We start from the raw sequence: 25,948 nt of genomic DNA on the forward strand, positions 1-25,948 counted from the left end.
CCTATAATATGTGTGCCGACAACATATGTCCCATAATATGTGTGCCGACAACATATGCCCCATAATATGTGTGCCGACAACATATGTCCCATAATATGTGTGCCGACAACATATGTCCCATAATATGTGTGCCGACAACATGCAACGCTTCTGCGCTACATTTCACCTTTATTTCGTTACAGTCCGACCCTTTTCACGTTACATGTTTGCACTAACAACGCTACTCTCATATTCTAGCTACACTACTGCGCTAATGTCATATTCTAGCTACACTACTGCGCTAATGTCATATTCTAGCTACACTACTGCGCTAATGTCATATTCTAGCTACACTACTGCGCTAATGTCATATCTTAGCTACGCTTCTGCCCTAAATACAACGATATTTCACCATTCTAGATGCAAAATTAACCAGTCAATATTTTCTTTTTAATTATAACGTAATCTAAAATGAAGAACCTTTGTTATTCTTACTTATTTCCCTTTAACTCACATCATAACACCTGGGGCAACAACATGTAATTAAAGCTAACAAACCTTCTAACAATAAAGTCTATTTAAATGGTAATATTTAAACCTACATTGATTTGAAATAGAAAGCAAATAATAAACGTGTTAGAAAACCGTATGAATTTGTGTATATTGTGACAGTAGTTTTTAAATAATCATAGCTTGGTTAAATGTTGTAACTATTCACTTTACTCAGGGGCGTAGCGAGGGGGGGGGGGTGCAAATCGAAAACTTGAAAGTACCCGGGAAGGGTCGCTACGCCTCTAGGGGGTGACACCATTAAGTGCCGCACCGGGTGACCTCGCTACGTCGCTGACTTTACTAACTACATTATTTGTAGACCCTTAATTAATTAGAGTTATAATATAGTATTAAGGCACTTAAACAAGTGGTATTTTCTTTTTACGTCTCTATTCTGCACACACACACACACACACAAATAAACAAATAATAAATTAAATAAAATTTAAATTTAAACTGTATCGCCTTTTAACGATACCTTCTAGGAAACTTGACTCACGCTTTATGCGGTCCAGTCCAAATGGAAACCATTTTTGGAACGCCTTTTTGGTAGATGACTACATTGAAGAATAGACAGTAAATTGTGATGCAGTCCATGAACGCTACACCATCACCAATTGTCTGTATTTGATTCCAAGTCCCAAATGTAAACAAGACAGGTCTGTAGTTTTCTCCACGACACGGATGTGACGACCTCGGATGTGTGTTGGAAGTATGTTAGCACCACGTCGTTGTTGGCATAGAGTCTGATAACAGTTGGAACGTTTCTGTAACATCTTGGTCTGGTACTTGACTAGATAACGAACGATGATACATGTGTCGTTGCTGGCTTCATATTGTGTCTTTTTCGAGAATGGTTTTAACTTCTAACACTTAAATACATTTCTCTAGTGGGAAATAAAATATATAACACACTAGACATATTTCAAATGTATTTAATTTATGCATCAACATTGTATTCATAATTCTACCTCTACTGTCTAATAAATAACTGACTAACTATGACTTTCTATTACTACTATTCAATTACTATTACTACTAACCCTAAACCAGGACAGTAACGTAATTAAGTGAAATGTAGCGTAGTACAGTATCGTTTCCTATGTCGAATTTACTGACTGATAATAATACATTTGAAGAGTTGAGTTATTCAATGAACTGTTAGTGTTTTATGCATATAGCCCTAGTGCCCTAATATTTTTTTTACAATAAATAATTCATAACTTTTTTAATTGAGTAAAATATTTTTAAACAATTCAAGTTAATACAACATATCAATAACAACCTTATAAATGTAATATAATAGTTTTACTATATGATTTATGTTTTAAAAGCTAAAAAAAGTTTCAAAAATGTTTTTTGCAAATTTGTGGACAATACTGCTCAGCCATTTTACTCACTATATGCTTATCAGGGCTAGGTGGAACCAAGTATGTCCTGGTTGTTCTAACATAAGAACTGAATAAAAGTAAAATCAGTTGAACACTTGACCATGCTGTTGCATTGTTAGAAAGAGTCAAACTAGTGATACAACTATTTATATAAACATGTTAACCTCATTAATCATTAACTGATTAAAAACAGGAAAAATTAGTCTAATATGATAGCAGAAACTGTAGTTTTTGTACGATTTCACAAATAATTTTTCCCCAGTCTTCATATGTAAAACACATATATTTGAAGCACTAGCATAATCCTGTGTAGTACGCAATATACCAACATATTTTTCCTCATTTTCAAAGCGCCGCATCACGTGATCGTTTAAAGCGCCACTGTCAGCCTGGTATAAAACAAAACTGACAAGGTAGAGGCCATCAACTGGTGCAGTGAAGATGCTTGTATTTGGGTCGTAATGACCTAAGTTATGGCCTGGTATAAAACAAAACTGACAAGGTAGAGGCCATCAACTGGTGCAGTGAAGATGCTTGTATTTGGGTCGTAATGACCTGAGTTATGGCCTGGTATAAAACAAAACTGACAAGGTAGAGGCCATCAACTGGTGCAGTGAAGATGCTTGTATTTGGGTCGTAATGACCTGAGTTATGGCCTGGTATAAAACAAAACTGACAAGGTAGAGGCCATCAACTGGTGCAGTGAAGATGTTTGTATTTGGGTCGTAATGACCTGAGTTATGGCCTGGTATAAAACAAAACTGACAAGGTAGAGGCCATCAACTGGTGCAGTGAAGATGCTTGTATTTGGGTCGTAATGACCTGAGTTATGGCCAACGACTGGACATTAAATAATTGGTGAGCTCCAATCCTCACTGTTAAGGAGGCTTGTATAGGCAGTGAATCTTGCACTGCAACTGTGATTCTTTTCACAGCTTGTTTTGATTTTTGCATTCATGTTTGAAGATTATTTAGTTAAGCTTTTAAGCTTCTCAGTGTTGATTTTCTTTGAGCTTTTGTTTTGTTATAAGTTTCTTTCAACTTTTCTATTTGACCTATCCATTGTATCAGCATTTTTCATGTCTTCTCATTATTATTATTTATGTGTTTAAGTTCCCCAGTTAAAGAAATATTTTCTTCTTGTAAGCTATGAATTGTTTGTAATGTTTCTTGTGTTAGATCTTTAATTTATATAGAAAGCATTTAAAATATGTAACTCTTTGTTAAACATACATATATTAATTTTTATTTCCACAATTTTTTATTTAGTACATTATTTAAGAATTTAAGGCCCCAGCTGATCTTAGAACAATAGCAGCGTAGTAACAAAATGTTTGTAAACAGTTTGCCCTTAGGTCTTGTTTCTATAGTGATGTGGGTATGTTGTATTTATTTCCCAGTATCGCACATAGTATGTGAATGTCACGCACCAGTCGTTTAGAAATTTCGTGTGTGAAAAAAGAAAAAAACAATAAGACACACCGTGGTCAGAACACATAAAAGGGATGTTACCTTAAAGTTGTTTGCAATTGTCTTAAAATGTAATTAAATTGAAATACATTTTAACAAAATTTATCAAAAAAATGTTGAAAGTAATTTTATTTTTGTATCGAAAGAAAACTAAAACAAACTCATGCATGTTTATTCAAGCTTTTTTTTGGGTTAGTGTATAAAGTACACGCAATAAATATATTAAATAATTAATCCTTATTATTATAATTATTCAATATTAACAATGATGTCTCATGATTGTTCCATAAATTCAGAAATATGTTTTTTTGCGGTGATTACGCAAATATATTTTAACCTAAGGAAATCATATAGGGCTGCGGTCGGCAACCCTTTTAGCTAGAAAAGCCAAAAGTTACAAAAGTTCCCAGTTTTAAAGAGCCACTAACATTTTTTTCTCAATATTTTGGCATTTGATTATGATTAGACGTATAAATTTGATTTTTTATTTGAAATACATATCTTTAAATATGAATGGATATTTATAGGCCTACATAAAAAAAAAACACATACACATATTTCGCACAAAGCATATTAAAGTATTTTACCTCGCTCAGGTGCGATAAAATTAGTAACCAAATAATAAAACTATAGGATTACCCCGATCCACTTTACAAGCCAATGATTTTGTTTGTTCTTTCTTTACGGACACCACCGGCTCAGGCTCCCTAGCCAGGCAGCCCTCAACACGACAAACTCCGACTAACTGGCTTGGGTATCGGTTTGATTACCGTGTATCGGTCGCTTCTGTCCTTTGGTTATCACCAGGATTATCTTCCACCCCACTGAACGCGGGGTAAAGTCGTACCCCACCGTCCAGTACCCGGCTCGACCGTAGGAGGCAAAGAACTAAATATCTGAGTCAAATCAATGATTACTGACATATAGAGAAATGCATTCTGTATAAAATAACATTCCCCATTTAAAGATATTCCAAAAAGTCGGCACTTGGGCTGGACCTAGTTCCCAAGCGGCTGTCAGCTGTCCGTATACGTTCTACCTCACATATTCTCACTGTTGTCTGATGAGTGTTTTTATCCTGCTTAAAGCTGTATTTCTTTATAATATTTTTAACTGAGTTTTGAAAAAAAAAAAAGTATAATTATTAAGATTAGTGCATGGAACTGGAGAGCCGCAACTTGACATAAAAAGAGCCGCATAAGGCTCGCGAGCCGCAGGTTGCCGACCCGTCCGCAACTATATTTCAGTATACATAAACTATGCATTTAGTTAAACTACATAAAGCAGCACCTTGCACATAGGCCTGCAAGCGCAAATCTAAATCTCGATGGATGTTTTCCTTCATTATAATTCCTTCTTTTATTCTGCTAATTATCTTTTTCTAGTAAGATTTCTGATCATATAACATCTTAAAAGGATCGAGCTTTGTGAGGTGCAAACATAAAATGTTTAAAAAAAATTAGGTGCCCTTAATTTAGGGTTCGAGGTCGATTATTTAATTTGTTTTCTATTATTTAGGAAGACTTGAATAACTTATTGAACATACTTATGCTGACCTTTATTTTTTAGAGCAAATTAACACCTGCAATTGAAATGATTTTTTAATAAAACCGTTGGTCACTGTATGGGATACACTGTGTTGTGTCCACAAGTGATTTGACCGTTGTGTTAAGACATATGATTTTATTTACTTTGCTGTTCCGGTAAAATATTTTTTTTTAAATTTATTTCCTTTAAAGCTATACTGTGTACATTATTTAGGTAACTGTTTTAAAAACGTTAAAGCATTTGGAAAAATAAAAGATACACAGATAATTACAATGTATTAGTTATGTCTTTAATAAATTATCGGAAATTTTCCCCCTTGAAGCAATGCCGATTGCAGACTGTTTCAAGGACTACTATATTGGCAGACCACAACGTAGACGCCGGAGACAACCTATTTCCATTTGATATGTGGAACATGCACACACGTGCTGAAGACCATATGCCAAAGTCTAACAACTCATTTGAAAGCTGGCACAGAAGTTTCCAGTCCAATATGTGATGTTGCCAACCAAGAGGTTTATTGAACACAGATAAATTCAGGTCACTGTTTACCAAAACAGAAAAAAATATATTGATAGCAGCCCTGGAATTTCAACAGTTGTTAACAAATGTAATGAGCCCGCCATTATAGAGTATTTGCGAGACATCGCTCACAATCTGTTTTTTTTTAAACTATAACAAAACACTGTTTTTTCTAATGTTTGTTTTGTTTTTAATTATTAATTTTTGTTATCATCATCCATGGTTTTTCCTTATATAAACCCAAATAGGGGGGTTCTGTCCAGGGGTTTAAATCGCTGGGGGTTTTTGTCCACGGGTTCATGTCGCGGGTTTTTTTGTCCAGGGGGTTTATGTCGGGGGATTTTTGTCTAGAGGGTTTATATCCAGGGGGTTTATGACCGGACACCACTTTCCAGTGACATTGACATATGTTTTATGCGGTCCAGTAGATATGGACTTGGAAACGTCACATTGTAGGGTGACTGTAATGCAGAATAGATAGTACACTGTGATTCTGTTTATTGAAGCTTAAACTACACCATTCGTATGTATTTGACTCAAAGGTTTTAAATCGTTTTGTTTTAACAACACGGATGTTTTGACCTCGAAAGTTTGTTCGCAGTATCTTAGCTCCATGTCTATTTGTTTTTATGTTGTTTTTTTTGTGCGACCATTAATTTTGCCTAGTTACTTCCCATTACTTCAAGTCATTGTTTTCAAGGGATGCAACATGTAAAAGTAAATAATAGTCAAATGTTTATGCATAATGAAACATTAGAATGTTAAATTTAAATTGAATTATTGCGGTTTGTTTAATGCATAGTAGCAGTTATTATAAATCAAAAGCTAATTTATTTATGGTGGAAAGGTAATTTTTTTTCTTCCGTTTTGCTTTTAAATGAATACGTTAGCTATAATAACATCTTAACATATAGACTCTTGATAATTCAGATTATTCAACGTTCAATGCTCTGCTGTGCTCGGTGTTTCAATACTTTTGATAACTAACATACCAAAATATACACAACAAAAATATTTTTGATAACTATATTGTAAAAAAAATAAAAAAATAAAAAATTGATAATTATATTGTGCTATAGTGGTTCTATCCCGGGGTCGGCAACCTGCGACTCGCGAGCCGCATGATTCTATTGCAGTCAGTATGCGGCTCGCCAGTTCCATAATAATGATATTATTTTATTTTCATAACTCATACAAATAATACACTGAAAACCAAACACTAAAAACACTAAGAAAAGGTGGAGTATAGCGTATACAGACTGCTGACAGCTGCATAGAAACCAGCAGGGCCGGCGCTACCTATAAGGCGAACTAGGCGGTCGTCTAGGGCGCTATCCTTAGGGGTGGGGCGTAAAATGTGTAATTGCCATTATTTAAAAGTATCTAAAAATTGATAACTTGGATTATATTATATAAACTGTAGATAACATAATATACAACAGCTTAGCGAACTATTTCGGTGCCCAGGACGAACTATACATTTTCCTCCCCGTTTTCAAATTAGGTCTGTATATAACTATATATTCGAGTTGGTTAAAATGCCCCCCCCCCCACCCCACTTCCATCATTGGAAAGGTCGGGGTGCTTTTAACCAGTCACTTTGCCTTTTTATTTTGGTGTCTCAGAATTGATGTAGAAAACAATTAAATAGGCCCATAATGCCAAGTAGCAGTTATCGTTCTTTATTTCGACTGTATAAGCCTGTAATTCAGTAGTTAGCTTTTTATATTATTATCTACCACGTTTGGCGCCCCACCCGCCCTTCACTAGACACGCCTCTGTTAATATAATAAAATAATTATTGTATGTACTCTAAATATTTTAATTCCGAACATTTCAGACGATTGTCTAATTTTAATGTTGATTTAGTGATCGCTCTAGCGCATGACGCGATGTTGTAAAACACGAGCAATTTTGATTTATAATAGGGTTGTCAGCCTCACTTTCTCTTACTTTGAGCTAGAAATCTCGTTAGCCAGGAAGACATTTAGATTTCCATACTAAATTAAAAGTTGGCACCACAAGATCCTAAACAGAATTTCAAAGTAGAACTACTACACTATCTTGTGTATGGGTATGCAGGCTTTAAAAGAGAGGTTTCTACAATTAGAACAACATATTATTCTATTTGGTTTCCTTTATGATGTATCCAATATCAACAAAAGGACATCTGCTAACGCTAATAAAGATATTGATGATGATCTTTGAAATGAGTTTCAAAATCCGACAAAAATTATGTTTTTGCTCCTTGCTGGCAGAGATTCTCCAAGGTATCTCCTCTCTCTACCCCCCCCCCCCCCAAAGAATGTCCAGCGAAGAATGTCGTCGCTACGAAAATTCCACCACGCTGATGGGGGAAAACAATCACTTGAATCATCATTTAATTACACATTTGCATTTTCAGCTTGTTTTTTTGGTTTTTTTTTCGTTTTTTTTTTATATTTAGACGTTTTGTATTAGATTATGTATAAGTAAACCATCTTAAATGATTGAAAGTAGGCTACAAGTAAGAAAGAAATATTACTATTACTACTTTCTTGTACAAGAATTGACTTGGAAAACAAATGTTTAGATTCAAACAATGTTATAATTTTAAGTTGAGCTCTTGGTTACATGATAAAGCCATAATATCTGTATTGTATACATTATAGTATGGGCTATTGGACATATGGATCGCTGTGGAGCCCCAAGTACCACTTGTGAGAGATTAAATATACTTTAAGGCAATAGACGATTTATAGCCGGTCAAACTCTAAGCACTTTTTCGTTAAATGAATAGAAAATTAGTCACGTTTTCACAGTCGAGCAATATGTATGATTATCACCAGAGGCGTAGCGAGGGGTGGGGTGTGTGTGCGAACCGCACCGGGTGACACCATTTAGGGGGGTGACACCAAGGCAAAAAATAGCAAAATATAAAGAGAAAAACTTGAGGGGGGGGGGGGTGCAATTCGAAAGTTTGAGGTGGGGGGGGGTTGCAAATCGAAAATTTGAAAGTTTGTCCCCGGGGAGGGTCGCTACGCCTCTGGGGGTTGACACGATTAAGTGCCGCACCGGGTGACACCCGACCTCGCTACGCCACTGGTTACCACTCATCTAAAAATACACGGTATTTATTTAATTCTAATAGTTACTTAAGGAAAACATTAATATTCTGCTTGGTAAATGAGTTAAGTCATCAGTGAACTAGATGTTAATTAGATGTTTATGTTGCCAATCAAACTTCCTAATATAATGATGTCATTAATACCTTTAACCTAAACAAAACATCCTGGGCTGTTTAAAACTCTCAGTTATAAAATACAAAATAACGTTACCTGTAAATACTATCCATTTAGCTTTTAAAGTCATTGTATTGCAATAAACTCACAACTTTACAATGCCATTTTGTCTTACATTCTGTATTTCTTTATCCAAAAACAATGTAACAATATTGCCCTGTTCTTGTAAAGCTTGTGTTGTTGTTTTTTTCAACTGGAAGTGTAAAAATCAATTTCACATTTTGCTAGTTACCTTCCATTTATATACTAAAAATGGCAAGGGATGCTACCTAGAGACGCAAAAAGACGATTTAACAAGTAGAAATATTGAAAAAAAAAATTCGTAATTAAAAATAAAAAAAAAAGACTACGTGAAGTTGCTATTTCGACTTCCAAAGGTAACGTTGTATGTATTCATGTATGGTTAATACTTAAAAATAAAAAAAAAAAATGTTTGTATGCCTTAATTATAATAAAAACAATGGGGTTATCATTAAATAATATGTTAATTAGTAATTATTTAATTAAACAGTGTTAGACAGAAGTACTAATTTTCATGTCTTTAATATTTTTTTCAATACTATATATCTAGTAAATAGCCACATTACATCTATCAATTTCTTCCAATTCCATCTTGCAAGATATCAATGATGTCTTTAGTTCTTAAAGAAGACTCCGAGTACTTCTCAGTTTTGGCACCCTATCTTTTACCTCACCCGAGTGACTGCCATGTCACATGTGTGTGAGACTTTTTAAATGTGTGCTCCACCCGAGTGACTGTCATGTCACATGTGTGTGAGACTTTCTAAATGTGTGCTCCACCCGAGTGACTGTCATGTCACATGTGTGTGAGACTTTTTAAATGTGTGCTCCACCCGAGTGACTGTCATGTCACATGTGTGTGAGACTTTCTAAATGTGTGCTCCACCCGAGTGACTGTCATGTCACATGTGTGTGAGACTTTCTAAATGTGTGCTCCACCCGAGTGACTGTCATGTCACATGTGTGTGAGACTTTCTAAATGTGTGCTCCACCCGAGTGACTGTCATGTCACATGTGTGTGAGACTTTCTAAATGTGTGCTCCACCCAAGTGACTGTCATGTCACATGTGTGTGAGACTTTCTAAATGTGTGCTCCACCCAAGTGACTGTCATGTCACATGTGTGTGAGACTTTCTAAATGTGGGCTCCACCCGAGTGACTGTCATGTCACATGTGTGTGAGACTTTCTAAATGTGTGCTCCACCCGAGTGCCTGTCATGTCACATGTGTGTGAGACTTTCTAAATGTGTGCTCCACCCGAGTGACTGTCATGTCACATGTGTGTGAGACTTTCTAAATGTGTGCTCCACCCGAGTGACTGTCATGTCACATGTGTGTGAGACTTTCTAAATGTGTGCTCCACCCGAGTGACTGTCATGTCACATGTGTGTGAGACTTTCTAAATGTGTGCTCCAACCGAGTGACTGTCATGTCACATGTGTGTGAGACTTTTTAAATGTGTGCTCCACCCGATTGACTGTCATGTCACATGTGTGTGAGACTTTCTAAATGTGTGCTCCACCCACCGCCACTTCCCCCTGATCATTAATGTCATGGGTTCCTGCCTTTTCCTTCTAGACATGTCTATGTTAGACAATATATTGCCCTGCCGACCCTGTTTTAGAAAAACATCCAAAATATGTGTTAATAATGGTATGTATCTTGTTTCGAACACTCTGTATTTGGATTTAATATATGCATAAACAAAGAGAAAACATCTATAAAATGTGTTCACAAAAGTTTATAAAACAAAGTATTTTAGTAAAATCATCAATCAGGAAAAAAAACGTAAAAGATCCAGTCATAAAACTAGGTCTGACCGAAGCTTTTAACCATGTCTCCATTAAAATTTGCCTGAAGCCCCCCCCCCCCCCCCTCTCCTCCACTAGCAAGCCCCCTCTCAAATGATCGAGTACTAAGTAGCTTCTACTCAAAAAATAGCACCCCCACACACTTGTTCAAGTGATATGTAGTTTCTCTGCTAAAAACTAGCACCACTCCGCCCCCCCCCCCCTCCCCGACACACACACAATGCGACTTTTTATTTCACATTTAGATTTTCAATATATATTTCAATTTAAAAACAAAAATCAATAAATCTACAAATGAAAGGTCTCAGATCTTGTCAGCGTAGAAAACAATATTTGCAAACCTTTTGCACTTAGGTATCTTTTCTATAATAAGATGTGATTATGTTTCAACAGTTTCGCACTATCGCTCATTTTACATACCAGTGCCACTTAAGATCCGAAACAAGAAATATGCTCCGCTTTAGTTACTTCCCATTATTACTGTGGAAAGAATCCAGGGGATGGTACCCTTAAAAATGTAAAATTGTCTTAAAGAAAGAAAAAAAAAAGATAAATATATTTTAATAAGACATACAATATAATATCTACATTTTTTTTTATTTCCAAAAAAAAAATTATAGAGTTTTTATGATTTTTTATTATTTTTTTTTTTTTTTTAAAGTTTGTACAAATAAAAACATTAAATTTCTTAACTCATTAATGTTTAATATTGTAATAATTTAAATGTATCATTTTCTATTAACAAAGTACCAAACTGAATCTTTCGATGTTTTTTTTAAAAAGCAACTGAACTTTATTACACGATAACAATGTAGATACTTGACGACTAAAGCAGGGGTCGGCAACCTGCGGCTCGCGAGCCGCATGCGGCTCTTTTGATGTAGAGATGCGGCTCTTCATCTCCATGCACAAACATTAATAGTTATTTTATTTTATTTTCAAAACTCATCAACATATCGTTCTGCAACACTCGGTACTGAACGATATAATGATATAATTATAAACAGAATATTAGAATATTTAGCTACTCCCTATTTAAATGTACTTCCTATTAACTTGTCTATCCCGCATTGAAACATTCAACATCATGGTGGATATCACAAAGAAACTAAACGAGTTTAATCTACAACTGCAAGGAAAGGAAAACCCAGCCTACGCCTTGCTTGAAAAAATACTTCATTTTGTTGAAGACACGGAGAGCGGTAAATTTGAAAAAAAAAATATCGTGATAAAACCAATGCTACTATTAGCATGAATCACTTCAGCATTACTATAATTAAAATGAAGGGTGGGTTTTATATATATATATATATATATATATATATATATATATATATATATATATATATATATATATATATATATATATATATATATATATATATTATATAATCTTAATTAAATATATTAATATTAAAATAAAAACGTAAGTGGCTCTTTAAAGACTAAGAAATTTGGTAAATTGGGATTTTTGGCTCTTCCGTCTCAAAAGGTTGCCGACCCCTGGACTAAAGTGATACACAAACTTACTGCACATGTGCAGTGATATATAAAGAGGCCCCTTCCACATACATGCACTAACCTAAATCTCGCAGTATCGTTAACTTAATTTTATTTTTCTCTTAAAATCTTCTACTTTACACTTTCCAGTAAAGTTTCTGATTATAAACAATAAAAAAAAAATAAAAAAAAAACAACCTTAAAAAAAGGGTTTGCAAGTCGCTTTTTTTTCAATTTTTTTTTTTCAATGCATATGAAGAAACAATGTTTAAATCATTCAGGTTTCAAAGGCGAATGTCACTTTTGTTCCTACAGTTTAGGAAGATATAACATTTTATTTGAGAACAAGTCCAACACTCATTGCCGATATGCTGCTAGTAAAATGATTTTTTTATAAACCGTTAGTCACTAAATGTGATACACTATGCTGTGACCACAAGTAGTTTGACCATTGTTGTTTGACTCTGACTTTCGCCCACTGATTGGCTTTATACAGTTTGTTTCAGGTCCACGTAAAGCCTAATAGATTTTTATTTTTGGAGATAAAATGAACACCAAATAGGCATCAAGTAAAATATTTGGTGAACTAAACGACACATCAGTAATAATTTAACAGTATGTGTGTAGGCCTACAACTGGTTTAAAAGATGCATGATACCATGCTAAAACTATTCCTTTATAATGATTTGTTGTTGTGTCGATGAACAAAGCACATTTTACATTTATTAAAAATGGTATTAATGCTGAACTAAATTCTACAGTCTAAACAACATTTAATGCTCTTTTTGAATAACATGAGCTTGGTTAAATTTTTAAAACCACTGAGTTTACGAATTAATTAGATGTTCTTGTTGCCTATTCAATTTCCTAACATGATGATGTAATCAATAACTCTTACATAAACAAAACATCATGGGCTGTTCAAAACTCTCAATTATGAAATACACAGTAGCAAAGTTGATAATAAAACGACTTAGCTTTTAATGTCGTTGTATTGCAATAAACTCACAACGTTACAAAACCATTTTGCCCTACATTCTGTATTTCTTATGTCATACGTATTAACAAGTAGTAAAAAAATGAATTCTCATTTAAAAATTATGAAAATATCCTTAGTTAAATTAATATTTTTACTTCCAAAAGTAATGTTGCACGAACTGATGTATGCTTAATACTATGTGTAGGCTATAATAATATGTGTATGATTTATTTAAACTAAAAACAATGGGAATGCGTCTTAAATAATTTTTAAATTTGTAAATATTTCGATCAATCAATACTCTAACGCTATTTCCCATTGAAAGTCTTCCATTTTTTGCAATACCACATATAGTTACCTGACACAGGAGGCACCTAGATCAACAAGGAGGTCGTCCCGGCCTTTTCGCTAAGATCAAAGTGTAGTATCTGTTCTTGATTCTGCACTGATCATAGCCATTCGTTTAGTCGGTCTTCTTTAGGGTCGATTGCATTGGTCGGGAGGCGGTCAAATCTACCCAATTCATCTCCCAATTAACTAAAAGTATTACCCAAATAAACAATCCCACCAACGCTACTATATTTTAGTAAAATATAACACCTTATAAAAGGCCGAGAATTGGAGGCGCCTAGATATTTTGTAATGGCAGTGGCACCTCAAGGTGTCACCCTCTCCCCCCCCCCCACCAACGCTTTTTTTCTTAGTAAAATGTTGCTGTTGGTGTTACCCCCATCCCCCTCCCCCCCCCCCCCCCCTCGGTACAAGCTTTAAAGTGTTCACATTTAATCTAATGATGGTATCTAATATCGGTTGTTAATACAGCTGGGTGTAACATTGTTTTCTCTATAGTTAGCAAGTTACATCATGGTGTCACCCCCCCCCCCCCCCAATTGTTGTAATCGTCATTATGTACTTACAAAACTTTTTAACTGTACTTAATCATTAGTTTAACTGGCCAAAATAGTATTCTATATATGATGCAATTTATGTGTATTAATGTCACCCCCGTAAATTTTTGTCACCTGGTGCGGTCCGTACCCCCAGCCCCCGCCTCGCGACCCCTCTGAATGGGATTGTTTTATTATTGTGTATGCTAGTTGAATATAAAAACTATTAGCGGTATCAAATACATACGTTTAGGTATGTCACACATTTAGATTAATCAGTGCTCTTCTTCTTTCTATACCTCATTAGTTGTTTTTTTTTAACTTTTCAAGCCTAAATAAAAATGCATACTAAACGAAAACTAAACACATGTATTTAAGCACCAAAACAAAACTAAACAAATGTATTTAAATACACCAAAAAATGGTATCTAAGATAAAATATATCTTAAAAAAATACATCTTAACAAAATATCTCAGACAAAATATCTCAGACAAAATATCTCTGACAAAATATATCAAACAAAATATCTCAGACAAAATATATCTTAACAAAATATCTAAGACAAAAGATCTCACACAAAATATCTCAGACAAAATATCTCAGACAAAATATCTCAGACAAACTATCTCAGACAAAATATCTCAGATAAAATATCTCAGACAAAATATATCTCAGACAAAATATATTTTAACAACATATTTAGTTTCAGACTGGAAGAACCTCCTTTTGATTTGTTTAGTTTTACATTTGGTGTATTTAAATACATTTGTTTAGTTTTACGGTTGGTGTATTTACATACATGTGTTTAGTTTTACGTCTGGTGTATTTAAATAAATGTGTTTAGTTTTACGTTTGGTGTATTCAAATACATGGGTTTAGTTTTACGTTTGGTGTATTCAAATACATTTGTTTAGTTTTTCGTTTGGTGTATTTAAATACATGTGTTTAGTTTTACGTTTGGTGTATTTAAATACGTGTGTTTAGTTTTACGTTAGGTGTATTTAAATACATGTGTTTAGTTTTACGTTTGGTGTATTTAAATACATGAGTTTAGTTTTACGTTTGGTGTATTCAAATATATTTGTTTAGTTTTACGTTTGGTGTATTTAAATACATGTGTTTAGTTTTACGTTTGGTGTATTTAAATACATGTGTTTAGTTTTACGTTTGGTGTATTCAAATACATTTGTTTTGTTTTACGTTCGATGCATTATTTAAATCCATGTGTTTAGTTTTACGTTAGGTGTATTTAAATACATTTGTTTAATTTTTGTTTTAAAATTTACGATATATTTCATATGTGTTTTCCCTAAAACGTAGATCCCAAACATTTATGATGAGGATTACATTGATCGCTTAAAAAGTATCTAGGAACAAAATGCGCTGGTTAAAAGGAATCAATCACTGCCCAAATTGGAATCAACATAAACAAACAAAAACACACATTTAGTAATACGAGCCGATCCAGAGTCGTAGCGACCCTTCCCGACGTCCGGGGACACATTTTCAATTTGCACCCCCCCCCCCTCTCCCTCAACATTTCGATTTGCACCCCCACCCCCAAACTGCAAAAATGCAGCTAAAGTGACATTTTAACTTATTTTTACAACCCATTTTGGCACCCCCTAAGATCAGCGCCCGGGGACATAGTCCCCCCACCCCCCATCGCTACGCCCCTGAGCCGACCCACGGTGTAGCATAAGCCGGTTTATTATTTTCTCTAGCTTACAGTTATTCATAATTTGTACATTTGATACTACCAATGCTGCGAGTGAAAATATTTCGCTTTAAAACACTATCAGTCGCTCGTAAAGGACGATTATCTCTCGTGAAAACAGCCGTCATGTATTAACTTATCTCTTCTAATGTCACAAATTAATGACAGGACAATTTTTAGAATCAATGTTTGTTTTAGTTTTGAGGAGAAAAAATAGAGAATAAAGTGTTTTTTTTTTTTTTGGAACTCCGGAAAGGTTTTTTTTTTTTTTTTTAAACGTACACAATTAATTTTATTTGTGTAGTGAGATTATTCAGAGATAGTGCTTAATACAAACATACACAATTTGATTTAAAAAAAAACATCACAAATACTTGTGCAAATATTTTTAAAAAAAATCTGAACTGTATCGGTCGTTTGTAATTTGCTGATGGCTATTAGTAAACATAATACAACCAGTAAAGTAAATAATATAATTCAAACATTAATTAGGCTAAGTTTCGGTGACCGATTTGACCTGCCCTGGATGCTTCAAGCAAGTGTCTGTTAAAATATTGTGTGAGCATTTTCCAAGCATCTTCTTATCTGTATTGACATGTTCTCCTATCTTGACCTGCTAGACATGGCTGTATTAGACACTATATCCCGCCTGTCCTATTTCAAAATCTGAATCAGAATCTAAGCCAGTTGTTAATGATGGAATTTGTCTTGTGTGTGTTTGTTTTGAAGACTCTCAATTTGGATTAAATTCATGGATACACAAACTGAACATATCTATAAAATGTGTTCACAGAAGTCTATAAAACAATGTATGTTAGTACAATCGCCAACCAGGAAAATGTTACGTTATGTCTTGTTAGTATCCTTATGTCCCTTATTATTAGGTATACCGTAGTGACGCCCCTTGTATACTGAGTGTTTATGTGTAGCGGATGTGTAGCGGATGTGTGAGGCAATTAACGAAAGGCCGAGTCAGAGACAGGACGTGTCGTCTGAGCTGTCTGTATATAAGCATAATGTACTAAGGTCAACACAGAGAACTGTGTATGTTTAAGTAATGGAACAAATTAACACGTAAAATCTTCAGCCTTAAACTAGGTCCATTCCTAGCACGTGTCCGTGTCTCCATTAAGATTAGCTTGCCTCCCCGTCCCTAAGTACTAAGTCGCTGCTCATCTAACACTATGCAACCCCCCCCCCCCGTTTTATCACTAAGAGATTCCCCCTCTAGTACTAGCTGTCTCACCACCATTTCCCTTTCCTCCTCACATGTCGTAAACTGCTAATATAATGCTATTTTTGTTAGACTAACAAGCCTTGAAATAAATGTAAGTGCACACTTTTTCTATATCAAAAGTACTGGCTGATTATAATACGCTTGAAGAGTTGAGTTATTAAATGAACTGCTACTGCTTTAGAAAAATAGCCCTAATTGATAGTAAGCAATTAAAATGTGTACCTGTTTAACATAGGGCCTACATATATTAATTTTTATATACACAATTTTATTTTTAATAAATTATCTAGGAATTTAAGGTCTCAGATCTTAGAACAATAGCAGCATAGTAACAACATGTTTGCAAACAGTTTACCCTTAGGTCTCTTTTGTTTAGTGATTCAATTATGCTGATTTTATTTTCCTATTTCGCAAATAGTATATAAATGTCTTTTAGAAATTGCATGTACGAAAAACAGAAAAAAAAACAAATACATCGTGTTAGTTACTTCCCATTTATTATTCAGAATTAATCCAAGGGATGCTACCTAAAACGTGTTTTTAATTGTTTTAAAATGAAAAGCAAATTGAAATATGTTTTAACAAAACGTCTTAAAATACATGTTTAACGTAATGTTCTTATTTTGTTTCGTTTAAACTTATAAAAATCTAATGCATCTTTTTTTCAATCCTCTGTTTTAAATTTAATTTATATGTTTAACGCAATAAATGTATTAAATAAGTAATTTTTACTAAAATAATAATTCAATTTGAACAACGTTCCATTTCACGTTTTAAATTTTGATGAGATTTCATGAAAATTTTCAACATATAAAATATGAAAGTTTTACGAGGATTACAAACGATTTTATTAAAAAGAACTTAAACATTCTCTGGTCAAATACTATACAAGTAAAAAAAAAAATCTTATCTGTTGTGTTATTCAGAGGAAGGTCTTTTTGGAGTTATTTATTTTTCTTCACATTTTATACATTGTAAGTACTTTTTTTTCTTTTTATTTCTTGTGTGTGTTGCCTGGCCCCGGATGGGCCTCACGCACAACTATGTCGGAAAAATACATCAAACGGCTATTCCTGCCTAAGTTTGGCACGGCAGGACATGCACCAAAAACTCTAGAGATTTTCATAGAAGAGGGGTTTTCTTTAGCTACCCTCACAGCTGACGAACTAAAAAGAGAGCTATGTATGTTATGTAGCCTATCACCAGCTGAATTTGAAGGTCTGTATAACTACGGGACACTGCGTAAATGGTATGTCACCATTAGATCAAAGGAACTATATGAGAAAATGCACCTAAAAGAATTTCACAGAGATTTACCACCTGGGGTAACATCCAGATACAGAGTGCATAGAATATCAATAACCCACGCCGATAAAGGGGCATGCTGAAATGGCTCCCTTCCAAGACAAGCGACGATGATATAATGGCGATTCTGAAATCTATAAGCAGTCAGGACTCAACACCAACATTTAAGAGAATAGACCAATCAAATGTGGTCCAATTCACCATCTCTCTGGAGAAAGAAGATGTGGAGAGTGTCCCACACTATATCATACTTACAAATGAGGCCAACAAGGAGAGCAGAGTCCTTATAATCCTCAATGGGAGGAGGGTGCAATGTTGCCACTGCAACAAAGACAGGCACCTGCCTAAAATGTGTGAGCATTTGAGGACTCGCGCTATTGACGGCGTCCAGCTAGTAGACGGACAGTACAGGGCAATTGAGCCTTGGGATGCAAATGATAAAGAAGAAGTTAGGGAGCATCTAAGTAACAATAGACATTTCTTAAAGCAATGGGACAGTTATGATGTTGACGGAGAAAGACAAAATGAAATGCTTAGAAAAGCAAGGCATAGAGAGGTAGAAGATGCCTTTGGAGTAGATGGCCAAACTGAAGCACATCATACTACTGCAGCATCACAGCAAGTAAACGAAAGCGTAACAGTATATACCATAGAGGCCGAAGCTATGGAGACAATAGCGATCAGAAATTCCATAGTAACAGGGTTTCAAAAAGATGGGAATCAAGAAAATTTGGAGGCTGTCGACGAAACAATATATGATATTCTTCAAGATAACACTAGTTCAGAAAACATAACGAAACCGCTAAAGGAAATTAAAAGCTCACAAAGTATATCAGCAACCAAGGTATCAGGTCAACTGTCATATAGTCAAGCAATCAGTTCAAGTAAAAAACAATTACCTACAGTAAAGCCACCTCAAAGGTTCGTGACCTGGGCCCAAAGGAATAGCAAACCAACGGCTAGAAAGTTTGGCGTTAAAAGACCACCACCATCCAGCCCTCCAGAAACAGATGTTCGAAAGAAAACCCCAAATAATTCATGCTAACTCTGGCAACATTGAACTTCAGGGGGGGGGGGGGGGGGGGGGCTAGGGACGAACACATTATATAAACAACATAATAAATAAACACAATTATGACATCCTACTTTTACAGGAAACTAACATTTGAACTACAGAAGAAGCAAATAAATTAGATGCATATATCGACAGTCTCAAGCCAAACATCACTCGATCAGCCCTCAAGTAAATTAACATTAGAACAGTCTTCTGTTTCCCAGGTTTTTAAAAGTGCACAACCTGAATGGTAGAAAGAGATACACACCTCACCCCCCCCCCCCCACACACACACACACTCCCCCCCCCCCACTCAACCAGACTGGCGGATTTTTCAAGGTAGCGTGCCCTCTTTGCCAAGGGTCAATTTAATGTCATGGAAAGTTTTGGAATGATAGAGCAGTATGTGTATTCCAGAGACACTTCTCCCACAGTCGTTTCTATTTCTGTCCATGTGTGGCTACAATGTGAACTTTTGACTCCACAGCTAAGGACTGAGTACAGTAAACTAAGCAGTGAAGAAAAACCGAGTTTGCACACCTTATTTTAGTCTAGTCTTATGCCATTTTATTTTCTCTCTTTGATTATTGTATATGCAATTGATGTTCATATCTTTGATGCTGTGTAAAACTATCAAACAAATTATTATTACTGATTTTAATGTTTAAAACAATTGATTAAAAAAAAAAAGCAATTGTATAGATATGGATGTTTGAAAGGGGAAAATGTTTGCTTTGATGTGTCTCGTTGTAATAACATAACTTTTCCGATTGCTTAAAATTTGTATCATTTTAATTCTCTGTAATCACAAATTTATTTCAGCTCTGCTTAAAAACCCAAACTCTACCCCCCCCCCCCCCAGCCCCCTCACCCACCACGCCGAGGGAAAAAAATCCCTTGAATCATCATTTAATTACACATTTGCATTTTCAGGTTGTTTTTTTATTTATTTTTTAATTTTTTTTTATATTTAGACGTTTTGTATTAGATCTATGTATAAGTAAACAATCTTAAATGAATGAAAGTAGGCTACAAGTAAGAAAGAAATATTACTATTGTAAATCTGTATCAGTCCTCACAAGCCGATGATGAAAACTGTAATACTAAAGCAAACACACACAACTGACGCTGTAAATCACATGTCTGAGGCACAAAAAAAAAAATTTTTTTTAAATATAAATTATAAACTATCGCTGTTTTGGATATTCCATTTGCAGACGTTTGAATTTTTCGGATTAATCTGCGATAACAGTCCACTGTTCGTCAATGTGTTAACAAATTGTTCTTCTACTATAACAAATGAAAATACTTTTAGATATAAACAAGAGTATGTACGTTACTGATACGTTATACAAAATTAAAATAACTTTCAGCCATCTCTAACTGTATCGTTTCCTCAGCTGATACAGTTTTCCTTAAATTATATTTTTATTTCTTTAAATTTTATTTCATCTTGTAAGGTTTGAATAGTGTTGAAGGGCGAGAGACGACGAAATTTCATTAAATAAAACTCAGCACACACATGTTTACCATTTTACATGTGAACGATTTAACAATAACAGTTGTTGTATACTGTTAAATGTGATACACTTTATATGCTCCTCTTATAACCATATAATATGCCGCCATGATTGTAGGTGAATCACTGTTCAAATTATTTTGTTCCGTTGTAATTTAGTATTAATTTAACACTAAATATGTATAAATATGTTTGAATAGGATGTCCTTTAAACATATTTTTTTTTGTTCTATAGTTATATTTATTTCTACGAGCAACTTTCTCTAACTTGAATCAGGTACTCATAAGAACTGGGTGGACTCGGGGACAATATACCGACCCGACTTGATTCCCGATTCGAACTCGAGACTTTCAGGTTAGAATTTATAAACTTTACCATTCGACCTTAAAATCGCATGCAATCACCTAATTAAGTAGTCTTTATACTGTATTACAATTATGACTATCTATACAGTTTTACTTGAGACTCAGTCAGGGTGATATGTGTTGTACCCAAGTGTTTGGTTCAGAGTTTATCTTCATTAACCAATCAGTAACTAGAATACATATAAGTCGATCAATCAGAGAAGCTGTACCAGTTCTACCTCTTTTGCTACAATACACGAGCTGGCTATGTTTTGCCACAATATTAAGCTTTACTACTAACATGACTTACAGAACTATTGACCTCTTGAACTCTAAGTCTAACATTTATCTTTCTTGTGTCCGACTTCGTTTGGATTCAAACAATGTTTTAACTATTTACAAGACAATATACTTGTTCAAGTCCAAGTCTAACATTTAGCTTTCATGTACTAGACTTGACATGGAAAAGCAAATGTTTAGTTGTAAACAATGTTTTAATTTTGAGCCAAGCTCATAATCTCTGTATTGTATACATTATATTATGGGTTATTGGACACATGCATCAAAGTGGTAGCCCCAAGTATGACTTGTGAAAATAGAGATTACATATACATCTAGACCTTTTAATTTGATTTACTTTTAAATTGAAGCGAATCGTGTGTCGATAAAGTACGTTGGCGATTGATAGTTAAAAAGAAAATTCGTTTTTTTTTATTTCTTATCCTCTTTAAACTACACATTTTTGTTTATGTTGTATGAATAATACATTCAAAGTGTACAACGAAATAAAGACCATGATTTTGATCCTTACCTTATGTGTGTGCAATTAAAAGACCATGATTTTGATCCTTACCTTATGTGTGTGCAATTATCGTTGTAGGTCTGACAAGTGTCCGTTTGAAAAGTAGCCTACATTCATTCTATCTTCTTTTGGAAAAGTAGCTTACATTCATTCTATCTTCCTGTGGAAAAGTGGCCTTTGGGATCTTTAAACAAAGTTGTATTTGAGCAATTATTTTTACCCCCCCCCCCCAATAGGGAAACACATATAATTTTGATAACTCAAGTTTCGATGTGACTGGTACATTTTAACACACAGTGTAACAATGCAGAGGCGTAGAGAGGGGGGTACATATGGGGGGCGCCAAAATGGGTTGTAAAAACAAATTGAAAGTTTGAGGGGGGGGGGGTGCAAATCGAAATCGAAAGATTGAGGGGGGGTGCAAATCAAAAGTTCGAGAGTGTGCAAATCGAAAGTTCGAGGTGGGGGGTGCAAATCGAAAGTTTGTCCCCGGGCGCCGGAAGGGTCGCTACGCCTCTGTATCAATGTTTCCCCTAAAACTGCCAAGAACACTCATTTAGCTTTTAATGTCATTGTATTGCAATAAACTCACAACTTTCCAAAGTCATTTTGCCCTACATTCTGTATTTCTTTGTCCATACACAATTTAACAATGTTGCCCTGTGCTTGTAATACTACATAAAATGTTTTGACTTTAAGGTTGTGTTTTAAATTTGAGGTGTGAAAAACATTTTAGCATTGTGCTAGTTACTTCCCATGTATACACTAAAGTAATTCCAAGGGTCGTTACATTGAGATTGAAAAAGACGTATTAACATGTACTGAAAACATGAATTCTTATTTAAAAATGCTTTAAAAAAGTTCGATTTTACATATATATTTGCTTCCAAAAGTAATGTTGTACGTATTTATGTATGCTTTATATAGTTTTTTTTTATTAAATATGTGTATGCTTTAATTAAAATAAAAACAATGGGAATATATCTTAAATAATCTCTAAATTAGTAATTATTCAGATCAAGCAGAGCCATTGTTTACGTTTAAAATATTTTTGCGATACCATATCACTATTGGATTACAAAGGCGTCTATTTAAAGACGTGTAATAAATATTGCTACAACCTGTTAACCTTAGGTATTGAAGTTTTTGTAACCATGGCAGTGTGTGGATGTGTGATCAAAAGTCACCCTTAAATATGTTACACCATTCCGACATCTGGAAAAGTATATCTTACAAATGTAATTAAACTAACATCATTGTATACATGTATATGGCCCGTTAATTTCTCCGCCCCCCACCTCTCATCTCCCCTTTAGGTATTTATACCACTCTCCCCTCTCCTCCAGGTATTCATACCCAACTCTCTCCTCTCCGACTTATACTATATTTTTTCAGATAGTGAACTCATACTTCACCAAACTAAAATCATGAGAGACAAATAAATAGCTATCAATGCAAATCTACAACAGTCCTCATATATCGAACGATAAGCATAGTTTTAGCAACCAAAGCATTAATGAAAAAAGCAAATTAGTTTTATTTTCTTATTTTCATTGTATTAAATATACTTAACGCACATTTAAAAAAAAAACAACCTATGCAAATTATTATTAACCTAACATTTGCAGTTCATTAACACATCAAATAAAAGATCCTACTTAAGCTGAAAATACGTGTCGGCGAAATAAATATGTTACTCGTTACAGCACACAAGTATATTCAAAATGTGATCGAGAGTTTTAAAACGTTAAGATAAAACAGAACATACCTTGACACCAGATGAGAACTGCTAAAATATTGTGCGTACAAAAATGCCGCCATTAGATAGTAGGGTGATGAGTCCAATATATATATATATATATATATATATATATATATATATATATATATATATATATATATATATATATATATATATATATATATATATATATATATATATATATAGGCCTATATAGACCTTGGGGTTATATACATTTTTTTGAGGGTTGGGGGTGACACCATGAGGTGCCGCACCGGGTGACACCCAACCTAGCGACGCCACTGCTTGAGACAACACGACACTAGATACCAAACTTTTACTTTTAACAAAACATTTACGTTACGGATCATTTGCCGCCTTATTGAATTTGACATATTTTTAATTAGTTAATTTTTAAGTAATATATTCTACACAATAAACTTAACGTTGCTACACATTCAGGGACAGTGCTATAATTATAAATGATTACTTGAAAAAAACTAACCGTCACACATACATACATAATATGTACCTCTCAATCCACGGACATTTTGCTATAATTGTCTAATTCTATACAGATATACCGTAACCTCTCAGCCCTATTTACACACGCAATTAGATCATGCTGCATAAACATTACATCGCCACAAAATGTACTAATGTTGCTCTAAGCTTTTAATCTACGAAAGATATATTAACTTGCATTATAACTTGTGTTGTTAAAAGTAGATGTGCCTCACATAATTGACATGTATTTTATTACTTCCCTTATACACATTAATAGAATCAAGGGATACAACTTTAACATATCAACGAAAATATGTATTAAAATAAAATACCCTTTACAAAATATATGATGGTATAATTGTATACACATGCCAACAAAAAAAAGTTTTTGGTCAGTAAAATTTGTAAAAGTATTTTTTTGTTTCTAAAATCTTTTTTTTTTTTCAAAAATTAATAAAAAACAAACCTCTTAGATATGTTACAAATTATTTCTTAGATGTTTAAAATTTGAAATTTTGTTTTTATTCTGCTATGAGCCAATACAGGGTTATTATTCTTATTGTATGTGTGTACTTTTTTTCTGAAGAGACAGAACAGAATGGCTGCAGAAGTTGAAGAGACACTTAAAAGAATACAGTCACACAGGGGTGTTACTGGGACCATAGTTGTCAACAGTGAAGGTATTCCCATTAAAACAACTCTGGACAATTCCACCACTGTGCAATATGCCAGTCTTATTCATAGTTTGACTGCAAAGGCACGCAGCATTGTAAGAGATATTGACCCTTCTAATGACCTCAAGTTCTTGCGCATTCGTTCCCGTAGGAATGAGATCATGTGCGCGCCTGATAAGGAGTTTCTTCTCATAGTCATACAACACGATGAACAAAGCTAATAGTAGCAACAGAGGATTCATCACATGTTTGTCAAGCTTCCAGTTGAACCTAAAGGTTGAATTTTCCCTTTGATAAGTAGGAATGGAAAACTCATGATTTTAAAGAGATGAATGTACTTAATCCTTAAAAATGATTTTTTTAAGTTTTTTTTATTGCTCCAGTTTACAAACTATATTTAGTTAATTGTTTCTTTTTGAAACAGATTTTGTTTAAAAATTGTGTATTCTTTAATCTTTCTGAGTATGAGTCTGTGAACATCTCATAATCAATTATATATTTTTTTTAAAAGATGACAACATTCTAATCTCAAAGCTATCAAGATACTTGTGATGTATTCTCTAAGTCAAGCCTCTAAGTCGCTTTAATGTTTTATTTTCTTTTAATCTCTACTTATACTGTGTACATAAACTTTTAGCTTTATTTAAACTGCATTAAACCAAATATTGTAGCTAACTTGTGAGCATGCTTGGTTGTCTGAAAAAATGTTTATAATATTTACAACTTATCGTTGATGTTTTCCATCTTTCAGAGAGATTTAATTCCAGTTAAACTTGGCAAAAAAAGCTTCACCATTTTGCTATAAGTGTGATTTGTTCTATAAAAATATGCTAAGGACAATTTTTATTGACGTTTTAATCTGTATTCTGCATGCACAATCTTAGATTTTAATAAATATTTCCTCATTTAAAAAAAAAAAAGTATGTACTGAAGCGAAAAATTAACTTTACCAAAAGTATGGACATTCTTAATACGGATTAAAATAACTGTTGCATATTAGCCCTATTTACACACTAAATTTCAGAATGTTGCATAAACGTTACATCGCAACACAAAATCTAGTGTAGCTCTAAGCTTTTTAACCAATGAAACAGGCGCTGGCCGT

At 34.1% G+C, this 25,948-nt stretch overlaps 1 protein-coding gene across 1 annotated transcript; it reads left to right on the forward strand.

Annotated features, from left to right (window-relative positions):
- Positions 1-24,758: 24,758 nt before the first annotated feature.
- LOC131931662 (dynein light chain roadblock-type 2-like) lies at positions 24,759-25,199 on the forward strand. The gene has a single exon (XM_059288494.1). The coding sequence runs from the start codon at positions 24,768-24,770 to the stop codon at positions 25,062-25,064; it is 297 nt and encodes a 98-aa protein (XP_059144477.1). The 5' UTR covers positions 24,759-24,767; the 3' UTR covers positions 25,065-25,199.
- Positions 25,200-25,948: the final 749 nt, after the last annotated feature.

The sequence above is a fragment of the Physella acuta genome, unplaced genomic scaffold, assembly GCF_028476545.2.
Source record: "Physella acuta isolate Inbredline_101_S28 unplaced genomic scaffold, ASM2847654v3 ptg002000l, whole genome shotgun sequence".
NCBI lineage: Eukaryota > Metazoa > Mollusca > Gastropoda > Physidae > Physella > Physella acuta.